At 44.7% G+C, this 25163-nt stretch overlaps 1 protein-coding gene across 1 annotated transcript in view; it reads left to right on the top strand.

Annotated features, from left to right (window-relative positions):
- Positions 1-25163, top strand: part of LOC121278118 (dynein heavy chain 8, axonemal-like) — a 2067071-nt gene that overhangs the window by 1384524 nt on the left and 657384 nt on the right. Inside the window, 1 exon segment of the mRNA XM_041188205.1 lies at positions 17483-17617. Coding sequence (XP_041044139.1) covers positions 17483-17617 — 135 coding nt within the window.

Consider the following 25163-nt stretch of genomic DNA (forward strand, 5'->3'; position numbering starts at 1 on the left):
GTGTTAGCCCTCCCAAAGTGCATCACCCCACACTTCTCATGGTTTGCCACTGCTCTGCCCATCTTACCAGCCCATCTATATTGTCCTGTGATCTAAGGCTTTCCTCCCCACCATTTACAACACCACCAATTTTCGTGTCATCTGCGAACTTACTGATCATACCTCCTATATTCACGTCTAAATCATTAATGTACACTGCAAACAACAAGGGCCCGAGCACCGATCCTTGTAGTATACCACTCATCACATGCTGTTAGACCTGTTAAGTTTTTCCAGCATTTGCTGTATTTGTTTGCATGTTCATGGAGTGGAAGCCCTTCCTGTTGACAAAGGCACCGGGCTCACCTGCTGGCGCCTTGATGGCCACACATGTGCAGTCTATTGCACCCTGGATGCGGGCAGAAGCCAGCAATGGCTGCGAAGCCTCTGGCTCGCTGTGTCAGGCTGGCCTGGTCCCAACAGTAGTGGATGAACGTCAATGCACGCCTGAATAGAGCATCTGTCACTTGCTTGACACATGTGTGGACAGCTGATTGGAAGACACTGCAAAGATAACCCACTGAGCCCTGGAAAGAACTAGAGGCATAGAAGTTTAGGGCAGCTGTGACCTTTAGAGCCACTGGCATGGGGTGCCCAGCCACACAGTTAGCAGAGATCTCAGGGCCTATCATCTGACAGATAGAGTTGACTGTCTCCCTTGAGAGTCAGAGCCTCCTTTGGCACTGCACCTCAGGCATATTGAGGTAGTTGCTTCGCTGCCTGTATACCCTAGCAGCAGGATAGTGGCATCTTCTGTGGCCCTTTCCACCTTGGACTTCCTGATGGCCCTACGCCCTTTGTGCCTGCACCTCTCCTCCCAAAGGTGGCTCTCCTGGAGGCTGAATATGCACTCCCGGCCTCCTCCCCCTTCTGGCCCTCCATTCCTCCTCAGGTGAGGTGCCTCCAGTGGAAAACACAACTCCCATTCCCAGGCTAAGGGAAGTTTCCCTGAAACCTGCAGGCCCCAAAAAGGATCTTCACTGAAGAGTGCTGACCTGAAGGTTGTGAGTCCTGTCAAAGTTGTCGGTCTGAGTTTTGAAGTATTTCTGCTCACACAGGCAAATATCATTCACTTTCAAAATTAAATAACTGACTGAGCACATTCACGACCCTACTGATCCTGCCCGTGGATGAGGTTTATACAAATGTGTCCTACCCGCCTGCCTGTTGCGCCCATGTGATGACCAGAGCATCGCATGGGCCTCGAAAAATCACCATCAATCGGTGCCTCAAGCGGCCTATTAATTAATGACGGGCGCACATCCAGGATCATCGTACACCTCCCAACCGAAATATCGCAATGATGTGCAGTGACGTCGCGATGCTCACCCGACGTTACCACGCATTATTTTATGTGTCGGCGTGTGGGGCCCGCTCCCGTATGCCAACAGGAAAATTCCGCCCATGATTCCATCAGATTTTTAATTGGATTCAAATTTCACCATCTGCTGTGGTGGGATTCGAAACCTGGTCCCCAGAAAACTCTGGAATACTAGTTAGTGACAATACCACTATGCCACCACCTCCCCTGCTATGCCCTGTCTGTGATTAACTTAATGGGCATCCTCTGGAGGACTGAGACCTGGAGGGCTGTGGAGCTGGAGCTGCTGAGGTCACAGGAAGAGGGGATTTGGATGGGCTGGGAACTACCAGAATCACCTGGATGGATGACCCTGGGGTGTGCACCTGCTGATCCTCCTCCCTATGGGTGTGCAAGGGCCCCTGGCTGGCTCCTTGAGGAGAAGGGGTAGCTGGAGTGAGACCGAGTGGCCCACACCCCTCTCGTGTTCACACTGTTGGAGGCCAAATATGGGGTCAGCGCTAGAGTTCAGCCCATACAGCAGTGCAGGAACGATGTTCTGGACCAAGATCTCCATGGCAGCCACCATCCTACCAGTGTTGACCTTGATGCATTGGCATGCCGGTGCTATCACCTCAGCATGAAGGCGGACGGACTCTTCCATCATGCCTTGGAATCTAAGGAGTGCAGCGAACATCCCTACCTGATGCTACCGGGCTTGCCTTTGCAGCTCCAACAACTGTGACATGACCGAGGCCAGAAGCTTGTCATCTAACTCGGACTTAGCAAATTCCTGGTTCCAGCAATCCTCTGAGGGCCGGAAACCTGGGAAGTCCCTGCCGCCACCTGTTGTGGATCAGAAAGTGTGACATACTCACCAGATTGTGATCCCGAGGCTACTCTAAAGCTAGGTCCCACCCAGGTGTGTGCCTGAGTATGCTTCACCTTTGTATTTTTTTGGTGCAGGGTATGCCAATATGTTATGCTGGACGTGAGTAGCTCTAAACATTTATTGCACAGGTACTGAGTAGACTTTGGATTCAAATGAAAGGGCCATTTCAGACATATGGGATGGAGGCGGTAGCCCTGGCATGAGGTGAAAGCAGATCTTTGGCAGCCTAGCTGAAGGGGCATTGGATCAAGGCATCCCAAGTGTTCCTGTCTCCCTGAGGATACAGAGGTCTGCCTCCATGCCCTCAGCATTCTCCCCACCGTGCTCCTCTTCTGACTCACTACTGGATGCATCATCTCTGGCCTGTGGAGCTGCATCAAAATCCTCTTCCTACAGTGGGTCCCCCCTTGCCAGATTGTGGAGAGCGCAGCATGTAACCACTACCAGTAATACCCGCTCTGGGTGACATTGTAGTGTTCCCCCTGAATTGTTCAGGCATTGGAAGCGCATTTTCAGAAGACCTATGGTCCTATCTTTCACCTCCCTTGTGGAGGCATGACTCATATTATAAAGCTTCTCTGCCTCTGTTTTTGGGTGGCGGAGAAGCATCATAAGCCACCTCTTCAACAGATAGCCCTTGTCACCCAGCAGGCATCCATCCAGTCAGGCTGGAGCACTGAATAACCTCTGCACCTGGGAGTGTCTGAGGACATAAGCGTCAGGGGAGCTGCCAGGGTACCATGCAGATTTGCAGAATCTGCATCCTGTGGTCACACACTATCTGGACGTTCGTCGAGTGGAATTCCTTCCTGTTGACGAATGCACCCGGCTGACCCTCTGGCACCTTGATGGCCATATGTGTGCAGTCGATGGCACCCTGGATGCTGGGCAACCCAGCAATCGCTGCAAACCTCTAGCTCGCTGAGTCTGGCTGGCCTCATCCATGTGGAAATGAATGAAAGTCAATACCCGCCTGAACAGAGCTTCTGTCACCAACTTGACGCAACTGTGGACAGCTGATTGGGACACTCCACAAAGATCCCCCACTGACTCCTGGAAAGAGCCAGAGGCATAGGGGTTGAGGGCTGCTGTGACCTTCAGAGCCATTGCCATGGGGTGTCCACTCAGACAGTTGGAGCTGATCTCAGGCCCAATCATCTGACAAATAAAAGTCATGGTCTCCATGGAGAGATGGAACCTCCTGCAGCATTGCACCTCAGACATATTGAGGTAGCTGCATCGCCACCTGTAAACAGGATAATGGAGCCTCCTGCAGCCCCTTCCGCCTTGGACTGCCAGCTGACCCTGTGCCCCTCGTGCCTGCGCCTTTCCTCCCATAGGTTGCTCCTCTGGAAGCTACATAAGGACACTTGGCCTCCTCTCCCTTCTGCCCCTCACTTCCTCCTCAGAGGAGGTGCTACCAGCAGAGACCACAATCCCCATCACCAGGGTCACAGAAGGCTGTCTGACACCTGGAAGGGTCCACACAGTCAAAATCCTCCATGGACCTTGGAGACACCAATGAGTCCTGAAATTAAGCCTAGAAATGCTAAGAATGAAGCTGAGAACAGAGATGAAGCTACAAAGGTCAAATAAGTAATCAGCAGCAAACTATCTCCTCAACTCCTCACTACTCACATTGGCAATACTGCTGAACCTTTTTATCCTGCCCTTGGATGCGGTTTTGCAAAATGTGAGCTGTCTGCCTGCTGGTTTTGCCTGTGCGACAAACGCGAAATCGCACAGGCAACATAAAATTGGCTTCAATTAGGTTTTTAATGGCTTTAAGTGGTCTCTTAATTGATAGTGGGTGCAGCTCTGACTTGTGTGTGGCCCGCCAACCTGGAGATTGCACGTGTACAGGACGACGTCAGGACACTTGCCTGACCTCTTCTCATGCTTTTTTGTGCCCGATCAGGTGGGGCATGTGCCTGCCTCTGAGGCGTAAAATTCTGCCCTAAGTGTTTCCCACTTATTCATTTACCTCCATACCTTTTAGTCTATTTAACCAATTAACCTTAGGCAGTTCTCCCCTCATACAGATGCGATTGGTTTTAAGTTGAAGATTCTTGTTTGCGATTGGAGCATGTTACTTTGAAACTTAAAATGGAATTGAATGGTGTTATGGTTAATATTTCTGGATGGATCCATTACTAATTAAGCCTGCTTTATTGCACAATACTAGATCAAAGGTAACTTTATCCCTAGTCAGTTCCACAATATTTTGCTCCTAGAAACTGCCATGAAAACATTCTACAAACTCATTCTTGATCACTCTTGCCAATTTGATTGTCCCTGTCTATTTGAAGTTAAAAGTCCCCCACAGTTTTTTTTTAATTCTTTCACAGGATTTGGGCATCACTGGCTAGACTAGCATTTGTTGCCCAATACTAATTTCCCTTGCAATGGTGAATGTGAGGTGCCTTCTTGAGCCGCAGCAGTCCATGTGCTGTAGCTACACCCACAGTGCTGTTAGGGAGGGAGTTCCAGGATTTTGACCCAGCAACAGTTAAAGAGTTGTAATATAGTTCCAAGTCAGGACTTGGAGGGGAACGTACAGGTGGTACTGTTTCCGTGCATCTTTTGACCTTGTTCTTCTAGCTGGTAGAAGTCACTGGTTTGGAAAGTTCTTTTGATGGAGCCTTGGCAAGTTGCTGCAGTGCATCTTGTAGGTGGTCCAAACTGCTGTCACTGTGAATTGATGGTGGAGGGAGTGAATGTTTAAGGTGTTGGATGGACCCAATTAAGTGGGCTATTTTATCCAGTGTTGTGTCAAGCTTCTTAAGAGTTGTTGGAGCTGCACTCATCCAGGTAAATGGAGAGTATCCCATCATTCTGTATATATGGTGAATAGGCTTTGGGGAATCAGGAGCTGAGTTTCTTGCCACAGAATTCCGAGCCTCAGCCTTGCTCTTGTAGCCATAGTATTTATATGGCTAGTCCAGTTCAGTTTCTGGTCAATGGTGACCCCCAGGATGTTGATAGTGGGGGATTTATTAATGGTAATGCCATTGAATGGCAAGGGGACATATGAACACACATATACGTACATATAAATTAGAAGCAGAAGTAGCCCACTCGGCCCCTTGAGCCTACTCCGCCATTCAATAAGGTCATGGATGATCTGATTTTAAACCTCAACTCCACATTTCTGTCTACCCCTGATAATCTTTCATCCTCTTGCTAATCAAGAATCTATCCACCTCTGCCTCAAAGATATTCAAAGACTTTGCTTCCACTCCTTTAAAGGAAGACAGTTCCAAAGTCTCACCACTCCCTGAAAGAAAACTTATTCCTCATTTAGTGACTTCTAGTTCTAGATTCTCCCACAAGAGCAAACATCCTTTCCACATCCATTCTCCCAAGACCCCTCAGGATCTTATAGGTTTCAATCAAGTCACTTGTTACTCTTCTAAATTCCAGCAGATACAAGCCTAATCTGTCCAATCTTTCCCCATAAGACAACCCATCCATTCCAGGTATCAATCTGGTAAACCTTCTCTGAACTGCTTCCAATGCATTTACAACCTTCCTTAAATAAGAAGACACATTACTCCAGATGTGGTCTCACTAGTGCTCTGTATTATTGAAGCATAACTTCACTACTTTTGTATTCAATTCCCCTCGCAGTAAACAATAACATTCTATTAAAAACAAAAAACTGCGGATGCTGGAAATCCAAAACAAAAACAGAATTACCTGGAAAAACTCAGCAGGTCTGGCAGCATCGGCGGAGAAGAAAAGAGTTGACGTTTCGAGACCTCATGACCCTTCGACAGAACTGTTCTGTCGAAGGGTCATGAGGACTCGAAACGTCAACTCTTTTCTTCTCCGCCGATGCTGCCAGACCTGCTGAGTTTTTCCAGGTAATAACATTCTATTACCTCTTCTAATTATTTGCTTTACCTGCATACTAACCTTTTGCGATTCATGCACTAGAATACCCAAATCTCTTGGTATCTCAGAGCTCTGCAATCACTCACATTTCGATATTATGCTTCATTTTTATTCTTCCTGCCAAAATAGAGAATTTCACATTTTCACACATTATACTCCATTTGCCAGATCATTGCCAACTCACCTAACCTATCTGTATCCCCTTGATGCCTCCTTACGTCCTCTTCAGAACTTGCTTTCTTACCTATCTTTGTGTCATCAGCAAATTTAGCAACCATGCCTTAAGTCCCTTCATCCAAGTCACTTTATATAAATTGTAAAAAGTTGAGGCCCCAGCACTGATCCCTGTGGAACACACTTGTCACATCTTGACAACCAGAAAATGATCGATTTATGCCTGCTCTTTGTTTCCTGTTAGCTAGCCAATCTTCTATCCATGCCAATATATAACCCCCTACACCATGAGCTTTTATTTTCCACAATAACCTTTGATGTGGCACACTATCAAATGCCTTCTGGAAATCTGAGCACATTACAACCACTGGTTCCACCTTATCCACAGCATATGTCTCTTGTTCAAAGAACTCCAATAAACTGATTCAATAGTCTGTTCTATCACAGAAATACTCAAATTGGTTTAACATGATTTCCCTCTCACAATACCAAATTGACTCTGACTGATTACCTTGAAGTTATCTAAGTACCCTGCTGTAATATCTTTAATAATAGCTTTCAACATTTTCCCTCTGACAGATGTTAAGCCAACGGGCCTGTAGTTTCCTGTTTTCTGTCTCCTTCTCTTTTTGAATAAAGGAGTTAAATTTGTTACTTTCCAATCTAATGGAACCTTCCACAAGTCTTGGGAATTTTGGAAAATTATAACCAACAGATCAACTATTTCACGAGCTACTTCTTTTAGGACTGCTATGGCACAGAAGATTGTAAATGCTGACCTGTTCAAATCCCAGAGGGAAACTTGAAACAACTGCCACAGCTATTTTACAATTCGTATTTATTTCAAGGTGCATGCCTTGAATTGAGTCGTAATATGACCACCGAGTCTTTGTTTTTTTTTTACAAAACTAAATTAAACATCTATTAATAGAAGAAATGATTTTAAGCACATACTTAGGTCTATAAATTACTACTATGATAACTCCCAGCTCCCCTGATTAATCTAACTCCCTGTTACACCTCCGTTAAGGCAACAGGAAAACACATAGGTTTAAACAGACCCAGGCAAAACACACACTCTGGACAGTTGAATTGAAAGGAAGTTTTTCTCAGCTTCAGTTCCTTGTAGACAACAGCTTGAGGCTTAGGTGCTGGAGGCTTTGCATACTTGCATTAGATCTTAAAATGCCTCTCCCCTTTATACATTTTTCCCCTTTGAATACAAATTCCCATTGTTTCACTATGTCTTTGGACTTTACCTCTCTAATGATAAAAATATATCATGGTGCTAATTTTACCAGTAATCTTTGGGAAAAAATAAACACACTGTTTTTAACTTGTTCTGGGTAGGTGTAACATTTCATCCCCTCTTTTGAATTAAAGTTACTCTGGTTTATTTTAAAATGTAAATGTTCCTTTTACACCTCACGTTCTAAAACTCCACCCATGTTTACCTATTTAGCATTCCAAACCTAGCTTCTCTTCTTAAATCAAGGCTTTCAGACCATCTGGTTTTAACTCAATTAACACACACACACACACACACACACACACACAACTATTATTCTACTTTACAATAAATTCCAATAATATTATGAAAATTATTATAGCTTCCCGACAAGGATGAAGCTTATCAGAACTTGTCAGCCTGCTGTTCCAACAATTTGCTTGGTCATTTAGTAGTACAGAACTTGAGGATCGCTGAAAAAAGAGACATGTCAAAGCTTTTCATCTTGCACTCAGTAGGACACCTTGCAAGAATACAAATATAAGGGAAAAACAACAATTTATAACTATGTGAAAAGAGTGCTAATTGGCTGGCAAGTGGTCTCCTTGACATACTAGTTGAGAAATCTGTCAGAGGGTTCTCTACTATGGTTTACCACAAGCCTACCTTCACAGGTCAATATATGCTTTGGTATTCTTACAGTTCCACATGCTATAAAATTGGTCCTATCGGCAACCTTGTAAATAGGGCCGAATCCATTTGCTTATCATGCAAGCTCGATGCCAAAATAGGGTACATCAAAAACATTCTACAGGATAAAGGCTACCCTAATCAGATCATTTTGCACTGTATATCACACAATCTCATGAACGGACCTAAGGCTGTCACTTTCGGCCCTTAAAAGTGCCCAGTCTACCTTAGATTACCCTGGAAGAGCAAGGTAGCTCAAATGTTTGACCAATAGTAAAGCTAACTGCAAAATACTGCGGATGCTGGAAATCTGAAACAAAAACAAAAATTGCTGGAATAACTCAGCAGGTCTGACAGCATCTGCGGAGAGGAATACAGTTAACATTTCGAGTCCAAATGACTTCATCAGAATTGATAGTAAAGCTAGTTGTTTCATGCTGCTACTATGCAGTAGCAACGCGGGTGGTATTCACTACTAACAGGATACTGCTGTCAAGCCAAAAAGATGCTCTGCCTATCACACAAATGAATAATATGCTAATATGAATTTCAGTGCTAGTGTGATGCTAGGTGTGTAGGCTGTATGCCCCAAAGTCTGGTGAATCATGTCAAACAGCATGTCCCAGCCACTGTTCACAATGAACAAGGTACAGAACATACCCAACCAGCCTGTGCTTGCAAAGTCCAAAATACAATGTCCAACATTAGATGTGATTCCACGATTGGACATCATTTGCTAAATAATCCTCAATGTGCTAAGAATTACACTGACAGGCAATTTAAGATCATCAGTCGTGCTCGCAGTGTAGTACATTCGCATGTACTGAAAGCTACATATATTAATACATGGGGCCCTGTTCTTTGCAGACAGAAAGAACATGTACACACATTGCACCTGTTTCAGCTAAACACAATAAGTGATAGTCATTCGCTGACTCATTCCTCAGGCAATGCCTTGACCAATCAGGGTAAAAGTGTCCGGTTTAAATTTAAAACAATGCTTGGCAGTTACTGTCAGTCACCAACAGTGGCGTATTCTCCATGGCAATGCCTCTACCAGCCCACTTGCCAACCAATTAGCTGTCTCTTAACATACCATATAAATTGATGTTTTCCCCTTTTATTGGTATTCTTGTGAAATGCCCTGATGAGTGCAAGATGAAAAGCTTAGACTTGTCTCTTTTTTTAGCAATACAATGCTATACACTGTTCAGAGTGAGAAGAGAAGAGCCAAGTAAGAAAATAAACAGCTGAAAGAGCAGCTATTTGTCCTTCAGGGTTAGATCAAAAACAGTCCATTACCCTTCTGCAACGTGATGGAATGAAGAATACCTTGAGCAGCAGAATGACAGAATGGCAGAACAAACTCAATGAGACTGTTAAATCACAGAAAAACTCAAGGCGAAGTACTTGAACTTTGCTACAAAAAGGAAAACCTGTTTTAGGGCATACACATGCTACAAGGATCCCAGGAGCCTGAGTTCATTCCTTGGGAACATTACGAAGAGAAACAAAATGAATTTAACACCACTCTGAAAGAAGTGACGACTCAGTTTTCAGAGAAGACTTAGGGAGGCTAATTATTCCAGGAGGATGATGAAAGTTACAAGAATGAGACTGTAGCACTGAAGGCAACAGTCGCACATTTGGAAGGAACTTTGGAAAAACATTATATTCCCAAAGAGTTATACGAATAGATGGAAATCAGGAACATGGAATGGCAAGCAAAGATATAAGTTCTCACTAAAGAGCGTGAGGTCTTTCAGAATCAATTGGCAGAAGTGCAATAGCAAAATGTGTGTTTGAAAGCTAGCACAGAGGAATTATACTCTGCCAAGGAAAAAACAAATCAGCGAAGAGAATAAAACATGGAGCAGCAAACAAATCTCTGAGCTGATTTACATTAACCATTCTTTCTCTCTTCTGAGCAGAGACACCTGCATAGCCCTGAATGGATCTTCTCCAGATAGTGGAGGATGTGAAGACTACCACTGTCATTAGCTAGCCAGAGCAGGTGGTCCTGAGCACTCAAACACAAGAGAGAATTCAGACTCGGATTTCACCATAGATCTCTTTTCTAGTTTTGCACAGCAGTTGTGTCCGTTATCATTGAAGGTCCTGGAAAGCTCCCAGACCAACCTACCATCCACGAGATTACCTTGGCAACTTGGTGAATCAGCAGCTTGAGAAGCCTCTAACTCCAACCACGATGATGGTACAGCTGGTTGGCATATCAATCGCTGTACACACAATGGAACTTCCAGCCAGCGTGCCACCAGCACATGGGATGCTGTAACCAGGTAGCTGTCTATCACCATTTACAACAGAAAGCAGAGGTGAGCATTCCACTCAGCCTTCTGATCACCATAGGAATGCTCTTCCTCAGCCTCAGAAAGCTTCCAGATATCCCACATAGAAAAAGAAGAAGAAAAGGCAGCACCAAGGAGACGAATACCATCTTTGTCCACCTCATAAGACATGATTGCGTGTAACAGCAACCATGGATCAACACAACACCCAAACCTACCAGGCCTGGTTCAACATAAAGCAATGGAAGAAAAGAATGAAAGCATACCGAAATGCCAGTCCAATTTCCAAGCCACCACCGACGCACAGTAGCAGCAGTGTGTACTATCTACAAGATGCTCTGCAGGAACTCACCAAGGCTCCTTAGACAGCACCTTCCAAGCCCACGTCCACTACCATCTAGAAGGACAAGGGTAGCAGACACATGGGAACACCACCACATGGATGTTCTCCTACAAGCCACTCACCATCCTGACTTGGAAATATATCGCCATTCCTTCACTGTCGCTGGGTCAAAATCCTCAAATTCCCTCCCCTCAGCACTCTGGGTCTACCTACACCACATAGATTGCAGCAGTTCAAGAAGACAACTCACCACCATCTTCTCAAGGGCAATTAGGGACAGCAAATTCTGGCCTAGTCAACAATGCCACGCCCAATAAATGGATAAAAAAAAGACAAGAACCAAAACTAACAGTGCCTCCTGCTCTCCAGAATGACGGGCGGGATGTGGAAGTGTTATAAGGCCTCCAGACTGCCTTAACATCTAACTTCAAGGACTTGGAGGGGAGAGATGAGGTATCGAGAATGCTGCTAATGCTAATACCTGTGTTACAGATAGGAGACTGAGGCAAAACTGAACTCCTTTATTCTCCAGCAGTGTCTGTAAGCATTAGTATTTTTGCTTTGAAAAAATAGGCTGTCCCATTTATTCCAAAAAAACCCTTGGTTTGTGTAGTCAATTTTTAAAGAAGCTCGCAGCAAACTCTTAGAATTAAATTGGAAGTTTAATTTATTCACACATTCAAACCTGTGGATTAAATCGCAACTTTATGCACACACACACACACAAATGCACACACAAGTATACAGTAAAAGTGAGTAGAAAAGAAGAGGTTTTACAACCATGAATAACTTAACAGTAAAAAGAACTGCAGAAATAAATGTCATTTCACATGATTTCCAGCATTCAGAAAGTCCGAACCCAAAAGGGGTTCCTTTTCAATGAAGTTCCAATTCAAGTGGGTTCTATTAAAAGATGATGGCAGCGCAGTGAGATGAGATTAGTATTCAGAGATTTGGTCTGCTTGGCAGGCATGACCAGTGGCTTCCAGATAAACTTCAAGGAGGGCTTATTGCAGGCAGCTTGGTTAGCCTGGAGTCCTGCTATCAGATGTTTGCAGGTTGGAGGTAAAATAGCTAACTGGCCTGCTTCCGAGTTCTCAACTCTGCATAGAGATTTCAAAACCTTCACTTGAGTCACGTGATCTCCTTCCTCCACATTGATTTCATAAAGGAATGCTTACCTGGTGCCTGGACCTGGCTTTTGTTTTGTGGTTTATAGTGTCTCAGTCATTAGCCTCAGAAAGAGTCCTTATCCATATTGATGACCCTGTCCCGGGTAGCTATTGTCTTGGAATATCCTCAGACTCCTCTAGAGGGGTCAGTTTATAAAAAATGCAAATTACGTCCATTTCCTTTAAGTGCTTCTTTTTTTAAATGGACCTTCACAGTCCCAGGTGTGAGATTTCAGGAGGTACATGTCAGGGTATGTCTCCAGTGCTTTCCATATAATACCTTAGTGGTCACAATTTCAAGGATCAGGTGACTAGTGGCAGCCACATTTTTGTTCTGCAAAGTTCATTTTTAAATAAGCAAAAAAGAATAAGATTTGATTTACATCATTTGTAATTTCTTTCATGTCTTAGGAGCATATCAACTGTAATAGCAATAATGTTGGAATAGCATTAAGGTTGTAGCAATAAGGTAAATGTATAAGACTTATAACAGTCTTAAAACTTGAAGTAAACTGAAGTAACTCTATATCCATGAGATAAAGAATTGGGTGGGAGGTGTAAGAGAGGGGTCTGGTATACACATGGTTAATATGGGTCTGAGTACAGTACCATCCACATAGTGATGGAAGAAGGCACATGACCTAAACCTAGGGTCAATGTGGTGTTGCCCAGAGATGTGTTAAGACATAGCATGGAGATAGCCCCATGCCTGTAATTTTGCTATATATGTTTGTATATAGTTAGAAGTAGTTACTAAAGACTTGCCTTTAACATACAGAAGACTACAAAGATTCTTTAACAGACATGTTCTGTAACCACACTACCCAACAAGGACCAATATAGGAAGAGCCACTCCAAAGAATCTGGTGAGCCTGCCTGTGAGGGCTCTAAGAGAGATGCATTCAGAGAGAGACTTGGTTCAATCAGAAAATAGACAAGCTTCAGTCATACACAAACCACAAAAACTGGAAGAGGTTCCACAATGCTCTGAAACCTGTCTAAGTGTGCTTGTCTACTGGGTCATCACCAATCTTCATTGTTGATGGGTCAACACTGCTCACAGAAAAAATCCAAATTCTACAATGATGGCTAGGGCACTTCAACCACATCTTCAATTGGCCTTTATCCATCAATGAAGAAGCAATCAACAGGCTGCCACAGATTGATATTAAGTGCTTTCTTGATGACCTTCGTCACTGCTAGAAAAGAAAAAATAAAAGAGAAACTCCTATCTAGTGGCGAAAGTTCCAGGAGCTGAAGATATCCTAGCTGAGGTCTACAAGGGTAGAGGTCAATGCCTGGTCAAGATGCTCACTGAACTCTTTCAGTTTATTTGCATCCTGCAAGAGTACAAAGGTGCCTCCACTGTCCACATATACAAGAGGAAAATAACTTGCCAATTTTGTGACAATCGTAGAGGAATTTCACTGCCCTCCATCACCAACAAAATCTTTGCCAGATTCCTTCTGAACTGCTTAGTGCAATATCCCGATTGGGATCTGTTGCCAGGGAGTTACTGTGGTTTCAGAAAAAGTCGAGGAACCACTGATATGGTGCTTGCAGTTAGACAGTTCCAGCACAAATGCCAAGAACAGAACATAGACTTCTTATGGGATTATGGCGGTGTATTAGTAATATTACTGAACAAGTAATCCAGAAACCCAGGCTAATGCTCTGGGTTCAAATGCCAACACAGCAACAAGTGGAATTTAAATTCAATTACTAAATCTGGAATAGAAATCTAATCTCTGTAATGGTGACCACGGCAACTATCATCGATCTTTGTAAAAACCCATCTGGTTCCCTAACGTCTGTTAGGGAAGGAATTCTGCCGTCCTCAACTGGTCTGGCCTACATCTGACTCCAGACACACAGCAATGCGGTTGATTCTTAACTGCCTTCTGAAATGGCCAAAAAAGATACTCAGTTCAGGAGCAATTAGGGATGGGCAACAAATGCTGGTCTTGAAAGAATAGAAAAAAAACACTGTTTATTGACCTGACAAAGGCCTTTGGCATAGTCAGTCGTGAAGGTAATGCAGAAATTTGGCTGCCCTGAAAAGTTCATCACAATGGCTCGACAGTTCCATGAACAGATGCTCATGCGTGCCCTGGATGATGGTGAATCTCCTGACCCATTCCTGGTCACTAATTGGAGTTAAACAGCATGCTAGCGCCAAACTTCTTCAGCATGTTTTTCTCCACCAAGCACTTCGATATCTCCCGGGCATCATATGGATCCTGGCATCATATGGATGGGAAGTTGCGCAATCTGAGACAATTCCAGGCAAAGACAAGGGTCTCCAAGGACATACTTTGCAATTATTTGTTTACTGAATACTGTGCACTGGTTGCCAGTTCAGAGCTGACATGCAATGCAGCATGGATTTATGCTGCAATGCATGCTCCAACTTCAGCCTTATGAGCAGAACAAAAGAAACTGAAGTAGTGTACCAGCCTGCTCCAGGAAAGCCCCAACTCGAACCCAGTGATTCAGTCCTTGACCAGAACCTGTCAGCAGTGGATAAGTTCACATATATCTCAGCAGGACACTCTCTTGAGCTGTGTATATCTATCACAAGACACAAACAAGAAGTGTGTGAGACACACACACCAAACTGAAAGTCTATAGCAGACTTATTCAACATGCTGCCTGCAGGGCACAATCTGGTCCACCACACATCTGTGTCCAGCCCTGTGAAGCCAGTATTCAAAATACAGCTAAGTGAAGTGAACGATTTTACAAAGAGCTGCTCCTCCAATCATAGGTCATTCCTGTACTGTTTTGCTGCTGCCAGGCTCACTGGTGAACCCATCAGCAGCAAATGCAGAAGAGAAAGTCTGTGGTTGGAGGAGCAGCAAACAGTATGCTTTATTCAACCTGGGGCCTGAACACCGGCAGCGGTGGTGGTGAATCTGCTGGGGAGGAAGAGAGGCTTTCAGGGAAAGGGGAAGAGAGAGGGAGAGAGAGAAACACTGCCTGCTGGGGTATGGGGAGGAGAGAGAGACTGCCTGCTGGGGTATGGGGAGGAGAGAGAGACTGCCTGCTGGGGTATGGGGAGGAGAGAGAGACTGCCTGCTGGGGTATGGGGATTTGACAAAACCGCCTACATGAGTGAAGATGGCAAAGCAGTTGTTGCAGCAACATGAGGATCTGGGACAGCTGGAGTGTTAGATAGGATGGGGAGAAAGTCTTGGTAATGTCACAGCTGTCTCAAACCACTCCTCAGTGTTTTAATCTCCAAACCACTCAGGCCCAGTTGGTGAGTAAATGTGTATGAGAGAGAGAGTGATTGAGTGTGTTTGTGTATGAAGAGAGTGAGTCAGTGGGTGTGTGAGTGTGTGAGAGAGAGTGCGTGTGTGTATGATATGTGAGAGAGAGAGAGAGAGTGTGAACATGTGTGTGTGTGAGAAAGAGAGCGAGAGAGTGAGCAGAATTTTCCAGCCTTCTGGCTGCGGGGGCAGGGCTGGAAAATGCAGCAAGCCATCCAAATGTCCCTTGACTTCAGTGGGACTGGAAGATCCCACCAGCGGAAAAGGCCAGAAAATTCTGGCCAGTGAATATGAGAGAGAGAGACAGAGAGAGAGAGAGAGAGTCTGTATATGTCTGTGTGTGTGTGTGTGTGTGTGTTAGAGTGAGTATTTGTATGTGTGAGAGAGTGTGAGTATGTGTGTCTGTGTATGAGAGAGAGAGTGTGTGAGAGAGAGAGAGAGAGAGCGTGAGTGAATGTGTGTATGCAAGGGAGAGAGAGAGAGAGAGAGAGTGTGTGTGTGTGTGTGTGTGTGTGTGTGTGTGTCTGGCTGCTCCCAATCTCAGGATCCTTACTCATCCACGCACCATCACACACTCATTCACATAGTGGGTGAGGGTGAGTGAGTGAGTGAAGATCCTGACACTGGTTGTAAGCCAAGAAGCTCACTTGAACTGCCTTCTGAAACTTCTGAAGATCAGATGGCAGGACAAAATGCCAGAACCTGAGGTGCTTACCCAAGCTGGCATGCCAAGCAGCCACACCATACTGAGACAACCACAGCTGAGCTGGTCATTTAGTCAGATTCCCTGACATTCACTTACCAACGTGAGTCTTCTGTGGGCAGCTTGAGTCTGGGGTGTGCTCTCATGGCAGTCAAAGGAAGTGTTATTAGGGGACTATGAAAGTTTCACTTTGGAATTTTGATATCAACTTCTAATCCTGGAAAAAGCTCGCCAAAGATTGTTGCACTTGGTGCAACCAAATAAAAAATGGTGTGGCCTTCTTTGAAAGCAAGCTCATAACCAAAGCAGAGAGAAAACACAAGCAGAGGAAATCTCGAGCTAGGAACTCATCCAAAACTCAGTTATCTGCAGTACCTAGCCCTATTTGCAGCAGAACCTTCATAATGCAGATAGGCCTTAGCAGTCGCTTACTTGCCACGGGAACCTTACCAAAAACCTTAAATGATAAACATGGTCAACTTCGCCTCAAAGGACATAAGAACATAAGAACTAGGAGCTGGAGTAGGCCATTCGGCCCTTCAAGCTTACCCCGCCATTCAATAAGATCATGGCTGATCTGCCCCAGGCCTCAACTCCTCTTTTGTGCCAGTTCCTCATAGCCCTCGACTCCCCAATATTTCAAAAATCTATTTACCTCCTCTGTAAATATGTTCAGTGATCTGTCCTCCACAACTCTCTGGGGTAGAGAATTCCAGACATTCACTACCCTCAGAGAGAAGAAATTCCTTTGCATCTCAGTTTTAAATGAGTATCCCCTTATTGTGTAACTATGTCCCCTAGTTTGAGAATCCTCCACTAGTGGAAACATCTGCTCAACATCTACCCTGTCAAACCCCCTCAGAATCTTGTACGAACAAAAAAAGAGAGGGTGCAAAGGAGATTTATGAGGATGTTGTATAGAATAGAGAATTTTAGTTATGAGAAGGATTGGACGGGCTGGGGTTATTCTCTTTTTGGAGCGTAAGAAGTTGATGGGAGATGAAATTGAGGTGTATAAAATTATTAAAGGCCTAGATAGAGTGGATAGGAAGGGTCTATATTCCATAGCAGAGAAGTAAATAATCAGAGGCATAGCTTTAAAATAATTGGTGGAATGCTTATAAGGGAGCTGAGGAGAAGCTCTTTCACTCAAGGATGGTGTAGAATATTGCCTGAAAGGATGACAGAGGCAGAAAACTCATCACATTAAAAAAAACTTGAATATGCATTTTAAGTGCTGTAACTTACAGCACTATGAACCACAAACACAAAAATGGGATTAAGCTGGAAAACAGCCAGCAAAAATTACAATGGGCCAAATGGCTTCCTGATATGCTGTAAATTTTCTGTTTTCTGTTCTGTGCTGGTGAAGATTTTTTAGACTGGAAAGCTCCAGAAAACTTCCTCCCTTAGAGAATAGTTTAGTTAATAATTTTCTTTCTTGTCAAATTCATTACAATTAGGTTCATTATGACTTTGGCTTGAGAAACATTCTGTCTGTATTGAGGACATTGGGAGCTCAGAAGAGAGCACGGCCAGAAGACAGTGAATCAACAATTGTTATGAGAGTACTGAGAGACATGAATCTTTCTAAACTGGTGAGGAATGGGAAACCAGCTTAAAATGTTTTAAATGCTGAAAATCGTTGTGATATTCTACCAACATACATTTCAGAACATAGGCCAGGTGAAGGTGGCAGCAGATGAAGAGAGCCAGTCAAATTAATTAAATGGGGAAAATTACCAACATTAGAAATCTGCTTTTTTAAACTTTTGATCCTAGACTTGAAGCTTTTTTTCTGTTTGCAATAGAATACGTATGACCAATCTGAGACAGTCATAGGAAGATAAAGATGAAATTTGCAGGTCAACCTGCAGGGTATTTCAGAGTTCAGAGGCTGCCTCCTAGCTAAAGCTCCTAGTTAAACATTGAAGCCAGATCTGTATTATAATCCTGATGAAGAAGTAATCATGACTTAAGTACACATTCCTCTTCAAAGTAATAAGTTCCATAATGATCAGAAACCAATCTACTCTTTCAGCACATGGTCAATCCCTTGGATATCTAAATGTAATTCCTTTCTCTTATTCTAGTGTTTTCCCTTGAAACAGGGCACATGATCAAGCTGGGGACTTTCCTTGTTTTGGAATTTACTCCTGTGAAGCTGCAGCTGCTAGCTTTCTGGGGTTACATATCATTTCCATGATGCTCTTAAGTGGATGATCAACTGAAAAACAAACTGTTGTTCTAAGGAATGGTAGCCTTGTGAAAGTCATCTCCAGTTATCATCGTACCAATGAACAATGCTAATGGCAGATCAGTTCCAAAATCCAATGAGATAACAGTTTACATCCCATTATAGTGGGCTATCTGTAGTTTCAGACTAGTATATTCAGGGAGTGGAATCCCTTTTCATTGATAACAGTGCCAATCTGGTTGAAGTGATCTTGAATGGCAATCTGGATAAAGTCAATGGTGCCTTACACCAGAGGATGCCTGCAATGCTTGACCCGGAACTAGAGTAGCTCAGCAAACACAGGGATGATGGCTGAATGGAATTTGACGTGAGTAAGGATACAGGCAACAAAGTTTTAGATGACCTCAAGGTGGGTGGAATTTAGGAGGCTGGCCAGGAATTGTGAAGTTTAGAGGTAACAAAAAACATGGAAGAAGGTTTCAGCAGCAGATTGGCAGAGGAAGGGTGGAAGGCAGGCAATGATACAGAGGAGAAAATAGGCAGTATTATGAGAGAGTGGATATGTGGTCAGAAGCTCAACTCAGGATCAAGTATGACACCGAGGTTGTGAACAGTTTGGTTCAGCCTCAAGCAGTTGCCAGGGAGAGTGATGGAGATGGCAGCGAGTGAACTAAGTTTATCGGAGGGACAAGATATTTGTTTTGGTCTCCCAGTGTTTACTTGGAGGAAATTCCTGCTCATAAAGTCCTGGATATGGGTTAAGCAGAGTGATAAATTTGCAACAGTGGAGGAATTGAGAGAAACATAGAAACCTAGAAAATAGGAGCAGGAGTGGGTCATTCGGCCTTTGAGCCTGCTCTGCCATTCAATATGATCAAGGCTGACCTTCTATCTCAACACTATACTGCCGTGCTCTCTCCATACCCCTCGACACCTTTAGAGTCTAGAAATCCATCTCATTCTTAAATATATTCAGTGACTTGGCCTCCCCAGCCTCCTGAGGTAGAGAATTCCACAATTTCACTACCATCTGAGTAAAGTAGTTTCTCCTCATCTCAGTCCTAAATGGTCTACCCCATATCTAGAGACTGTGACCCCTTGTTCTGGACCCCTCAACCAGGGGAACCATCATCCCTGCATCCAGCCCTGTTTGAATTTTATACGTTTCAATGAGATCTCCTCTCATTCTTCTAAACTCCAGTGAATTCAGACCAGTCAACCCAATGTCTCTTCATGTGACAATCCTACCATCCCAGGAATCAGTCTGATGAACCTTCACTGCACTCTCTCTATGTCTAGTATATCCTTTCTTAGGTAAGGAGACCAAAACTGCACACAATACTCCAGTGGAAAAATCCCCCCCCCGCCCCCCTGTTTGGGGCGGGGGGGGGGGGGGGGGGTGGGGTGGTGTGGGGGGGGGGTGGGGGGGAGTGCAGGAGCGGGCGGGCCAGGCGCACCTCTGGTTAGTGCCCTAGGTCGGGGGCACACTGCCATTTTACATGGGCAGACCAATTAAGGCCCGCCCAGCATGACGTCCGCCAGGAAGCGCTATGCGCTCCCTGGCCGGGCGGGGGGCATGGGGGGGGAGGTTCCCTCAGCCGGGAGTGCACTCTTTCACACATGCACGCAAAAGAGCGCACTGATCTCCCTGAGGCTAAGTGCCACCTCAGGGAGATCGGCTCCAAATTTAAAAGTGTTAAACAAATGATAGGAAAGTTTCCCTGACATGCTCCCTGACATGAGTTGGGACATGTCCATCACTTTTACTGAAACCTTTATTAAATATTTTAAAACTCTCATGAAACCTCATCCCACCCATAGATGAGATTTTATGCTTTTTTTAAGCCCACCAGGGCTCCTGGCCTGCCTGCCAACATTAAGGTTGGACGGCCAGGTCCATTAATGATGTCAATTACTTTTTAATGGCCTCAATAGGCCGTTGACAGGTCGATGGGCGCATAGCTGATTCGGCTATGCCCCCGCCGACCTGAAAATGGAAATGATGCAGGGTGACGTCGGGAGTTCCACCCGATGTCGTCCGGTGTTATTTTGCATGTCGGCAAGTGGGCCCCGCCCCCACTCGCTGACCGGAAGATCCACCCCCAGGTGTGGTCTCACCAAGGTCTTATACGTTTGCAGTAAGACATCCTTGCTCCAATACTCAAGTCATCTTGCAATGGTGACCAACATAAAATTTGCCTTAACTGCTCGCAGCACTCGCATGTTTGCTTTTGGTGTACAAAGGCACTCAGGTGTTATGATGTGGCAGGTGATATGTGCCAGGCAGACCAAATCCACAAGAGAAATTTGGCCACAATATCATAATGGTTTTGCAATCTGTCTCTATTACGAGAAGGTCTGTGCACTGAATTCAGAAGTAATGAGTCCACTAACACCTTTAGTGATTTTTAAAATTAAAACATTTATTAACAAAAGAAAATAATTCAAACACATACATATGATTACAGTTACTTATTATGACAAATCCCAAAATTCCTAATCAACCTGACTCCCGACTACACACCCCCTTTAATGCAAAAGTCCAAAATAAATTTTAAATTTCAACAAGCAATCCAACAAGGCTACCACAGCACCCACTCAACAGTGGAATTCCAAAGGCTTTTAACAACTTTAGTTACTGGAGCAGCACTACTTCAGAGAGTGGCTAGAGGCTTTTCTCAAATCTGTTTTCCATGGTGTACCTTTAATGATTTTACATGGCCACTCCAACATAGCCTTCCATCCTTCTTTATATATGTTTCTCTTTCTTTAATGTGTAAAGTACCATTGTTCTACATATCTTTGGAAATTTACTTTTCCCATAATATAAAAATCTTTCATGTTTGGAAAAATAAACATAACAACCTTGCCCTATTTATCTTGTTAGTTTTAAACATCCTACCACCCCTTTGAAAACAAACAACTCCCCGCTTATTATAAAATACAAATTTCATTCACACCTTAGCTACTGACTCTTATACTCTAGCTCACTCATTAGCATTTCAAATGCACTTTTTACACCTGACTCTTCTGATAATTTCAACCTTGCAGTCCATCTCCCTCAAATTTAATTAAATCTACCTTACAATATTCCACAATATTGTTATGAAAAATATGATAGTTTCATAACACACGTCTCTTCGTACATCAACATTTCCCAATCTATCGCCACTTAAATAATGCTCTGCCATTCTGTTTTTCCTACTGAAGTGCATAACTTCACATTTATCCATATTACACTGCATCTGCCATGTATTTGCCCACTTACTCAACATATCTAAATCGCTTTGAAGCCTCTTAACATTCCCCTCATCACACATTCTCACCAAGTTTCATGTCATCGGTAAACTTGGAAATATTACATTTGGTTCCCTCATCTAAATCATTGATATATGTTGTGAATAGGTGGGGTCTAAGCACTGATACCTATGATACCTCACTAGTCACTTCCTGCCACTCCAAAAAAGAACCACTTATTCCTCTTCTCTGTTTCCTGTCTGCTAACCAACTCTCAATCCATGCCAATAAATTACGCCCAAAACTCACCAAAGCTCCTGAGACATCATCTTCCAAACCCATGATAACTACCACCTAGAAGGACAAGGGCAGCAGATACATGGGAACACCACCACCTGGAGTTTTCCTTCCAAGCCACTCACCATCCTGACTTGGAAATATATTGCCATTTCTTCACTGTCACTGAGTCAAAATCCTGGAACTCCCTTCCTATCAACACTGAGTGTACCTACACCACATGGACTGCAGCAGTTCAAGAAGGCAACTCACCACCACATTCTCAAGGGCAGTTAGAGATGGGCAATAAATGCTGGCCTAGCCAGTGAAGCCGCATCCCTTGAATGAATTTTAAAACAAACAATGTGCTTTAATTTTGCACACTAACCTCTTAAGTAAGACTTTCTCAAAAGCTTTCTGAAAATCTAAATACACCACATCCACTGGTCCCCTCTTATCTATTCTGCTAATTATGTCCTCAAAAACGCCACTAGGTTTGTCAAACATGATTTCCCTTACATAAATCCATGTTGACTTTGTCTAATCCCATTGATATTTTCTAAGTGTCCTTTACCACATCCTTAAGAATAGACTCAAGCATTTTCCCCACTACTGACATTAGGCTAACTGGTCAGTAATTCCATTTTCTCCCTCCGTCCTATTTTAAATAGTGGGGTTACACTTGCCACCCTCCAATCTGCCGGGACTGTTCCAGAATCTACAAAATTCAGGAAGATGATAACCAATGCATCCACTATTTCCATGGCTACCTCCTTTAGTACCCTGGGTTTTATATTATCCCAGGGGATTTATCAGCTTTCAGTCCCATTAATTTCCGCAGCACTATTGTTTTAGTAATACTAACTTCCTTCAATTCATCCCTCTCAATAGACCCTTGGTTCCCAGCATGTCTGGGAAGTTTATTGTGCCTTCCTCCATGAAGACAGAATTGAAGTACTTGTTTAATTGCTCTTTAATTTCCTTATTCTCTCTTATAAATTCTCCATTTTGGACTAAGGGACTTACATTTGTCTTCACTAATCTTTTTCTTTTTACATACTTATAGAAGCTTTTACAGTCTGCTTTTATGTTTCTTGCAAGTTCATTCTCATAATCTATTTTTCCCTTCTTAATCAATCTCTTGGGGCAGAATTTTATCCTTGGTGTGTGGGCCCACACCCAACACTCCTGTGCATGAAATAAAGTGCCTTGATGTCGGATGAGCATCCCAACGTCAATGCACACTCTTGTAATATTTTGTGTGGGCATGTGATGAAGACTGAGGCACGCCTGCCATTAATCAATTGGCCAGTTAAGGCCCTTGAGATGCCAATTGTCTCCGAGTTTACGTAGCCCATGTGATTTTCAGGCTGTCGCACGGGCAAAACATCAGGTGGACAGGCCACAATTTGCAAAACCTTATCCAGGGATGGGATAGGAGGGGTCAGTGGGCTTCACAAAGTGAATAGAGAGTAGTTTTGGATGTCATTTGCTGCTGCTTGCTTCTGTGAACAGGACAGCTTCATTTCACTTCAGAGCTGCATTCAGTTCAGGACTCAGTGTTGTCTTCCAGGCTCCTGGAGGATTCATACTGCATGGGGTCTTCCAGGTATCATACAGCCATCCCTTACCCTGGTAATGGGGGTTGTGGTCTCTGCTGGAGGCCAGATGCTCCTATTCAGCTTCCAGGGGAACAACCTGTGGGAGGAGAGGCGCAGGCACAAGTGCACAGGGCCAACAGGAAAGCCAAGGCAGAATGGGCTGCAGAAGACGCCACTATCCTGCTGCCAGGGTCTATCCTGCTGCCAGGCGCAATGCAACTACCTCAATATGTCTGAGATGCATTGCCGAAGGAGGCTCCATCTCTCAAGGGAGACAGTGATCTCCATCTGTCAGAGGATCGGCCCTGAGATCTGCTCTGACTGTGTGGGTGGACACTCCATGCCAGTGGTGCTGAAGGCCACAGTGGCCCTCACCTTCTATGCCTCTGGCTCTTTCCAGGGCTCAGTGGGAGATCTTTGTGGAGTCTCCCAATCAGCCATCCACAGTTGCATCAAACTGGTGACAGAAGCTCTGCTCAAGTGTGCATTGACTTTCATTCATTACCATACGGACGAAGCCAGCCAGGCACAGCGAGCCAGAAGCTTTGCAGCGATTGCTGGCTTCCCCCTTATCCAGTGTGCAATTGACTACACACATGAGGCCATCAAGGCGCCTGCGGGTCAGCCGGGTGCCTTCGTCAACAGCAAGGGATTCCACTCCATGAACGTGCAGATAGTGTGTGACCACAGGATGCAGGTTCTGCAAGTCTGTGAAAGGTACCCTGGCAGCTCCCATGATGCTTACATCCTGAGACACCCCCAGATCCCGAGGCTTTTCAGTGCTCCACCCCAGCTGTATGAATGGCTGCTGGGTGACAAGGGCTATCCGCTCAAAAGGTAGCTCATGACACCTCTCTGCCACCCAAGAACAGAGGCTGAACAGCGGTACAACAGGAGCCATGCCTCCACAAGGGCGGTGGTAGAGAAAACCATCGGTCTTCTCAAGATGCGCTTCTGATGCCTGGAACCACCCCCCCAACCCCCCAGAGCATGTGTCACTGACAGTGGTTGCATGCTGCTCTCTCCACAATCTGGCACTGGCACAAGGGGGATTGCAGTGGAAGAAGAAGATCTTGACGCAGCTGTACAGGCAACAGATTATGAGACCAGTAGTAAGTCTGAGGAGGAGCATGCTAATGCCAATGTCAGGTTGCTCTGGGCCTCCCTACTCACCATTGATGGACGGGCACCTAGCTGGGATACTGGGTGCCCAATCCATCTCCCACACTGACACTGACCACCTGAGGTCATTGCCGGTGTGAGGGCTTGCAGGTCCGAACGCATCCCCAGGGACCCCGATTGAGTCCCGGGAGGAGCCTCTCCATGAGAGTCGCCACTCTCTCAATGGAGGAGGCAGTGTGCTCAGCCATGAGGGTCAACACAGTGCTTATGCTCCAAATGTGCTCCTCCACAACGGACACCATGGCATGCATTCCCTCATGTATCTCCGCCAGATCCTCCCGCACACCCTGCTGGACATCCAGAAGCTGCTGCCTCAGGGATGACTCCAGAGGTCTATCATCAGCCATCAACTGAGCATTGTCCTGGTCTCCAGCAGTCTTCCAACTGCCGGCAGCCTGGGCACTCACTGCCTCTGCCTGTGCCTCAAGCGAGTGTGAAGTGCCCTCACCAATGTGCACCGAGATTCTAAATAGCGATCTTATGCCCATCAGGGTGCTGGTATCTGCACTAGTGCCTGCTTTTCAGAGAGGGTGTGATGCTGGTGAGTGCTCAGTATGCTGATCCTCAGGGGCCAGGACTGGGCCTTCAGTATCCTCACAACAAGAGGTTGCTGAAGAGCCTGAAAAGGAGAAGGACATGTCATTAGTTTAA

The sequence above is a fragment of the Carcharodon carcharias genome, chromosome 5, assembly GCF_017639515.1.
Source record: "Carcharodon carcharias isolate sCarCar2 chromosome 5, sCarCar2.pri, whole genome shotgun sequence".
Classification (NCBI taxonomy): Eukaryota; Metazoa; Chordata; class Chondrichthyes; order Lamniformes; family Lamnidae; genus Carcharodon; species Carcharodon carcharias.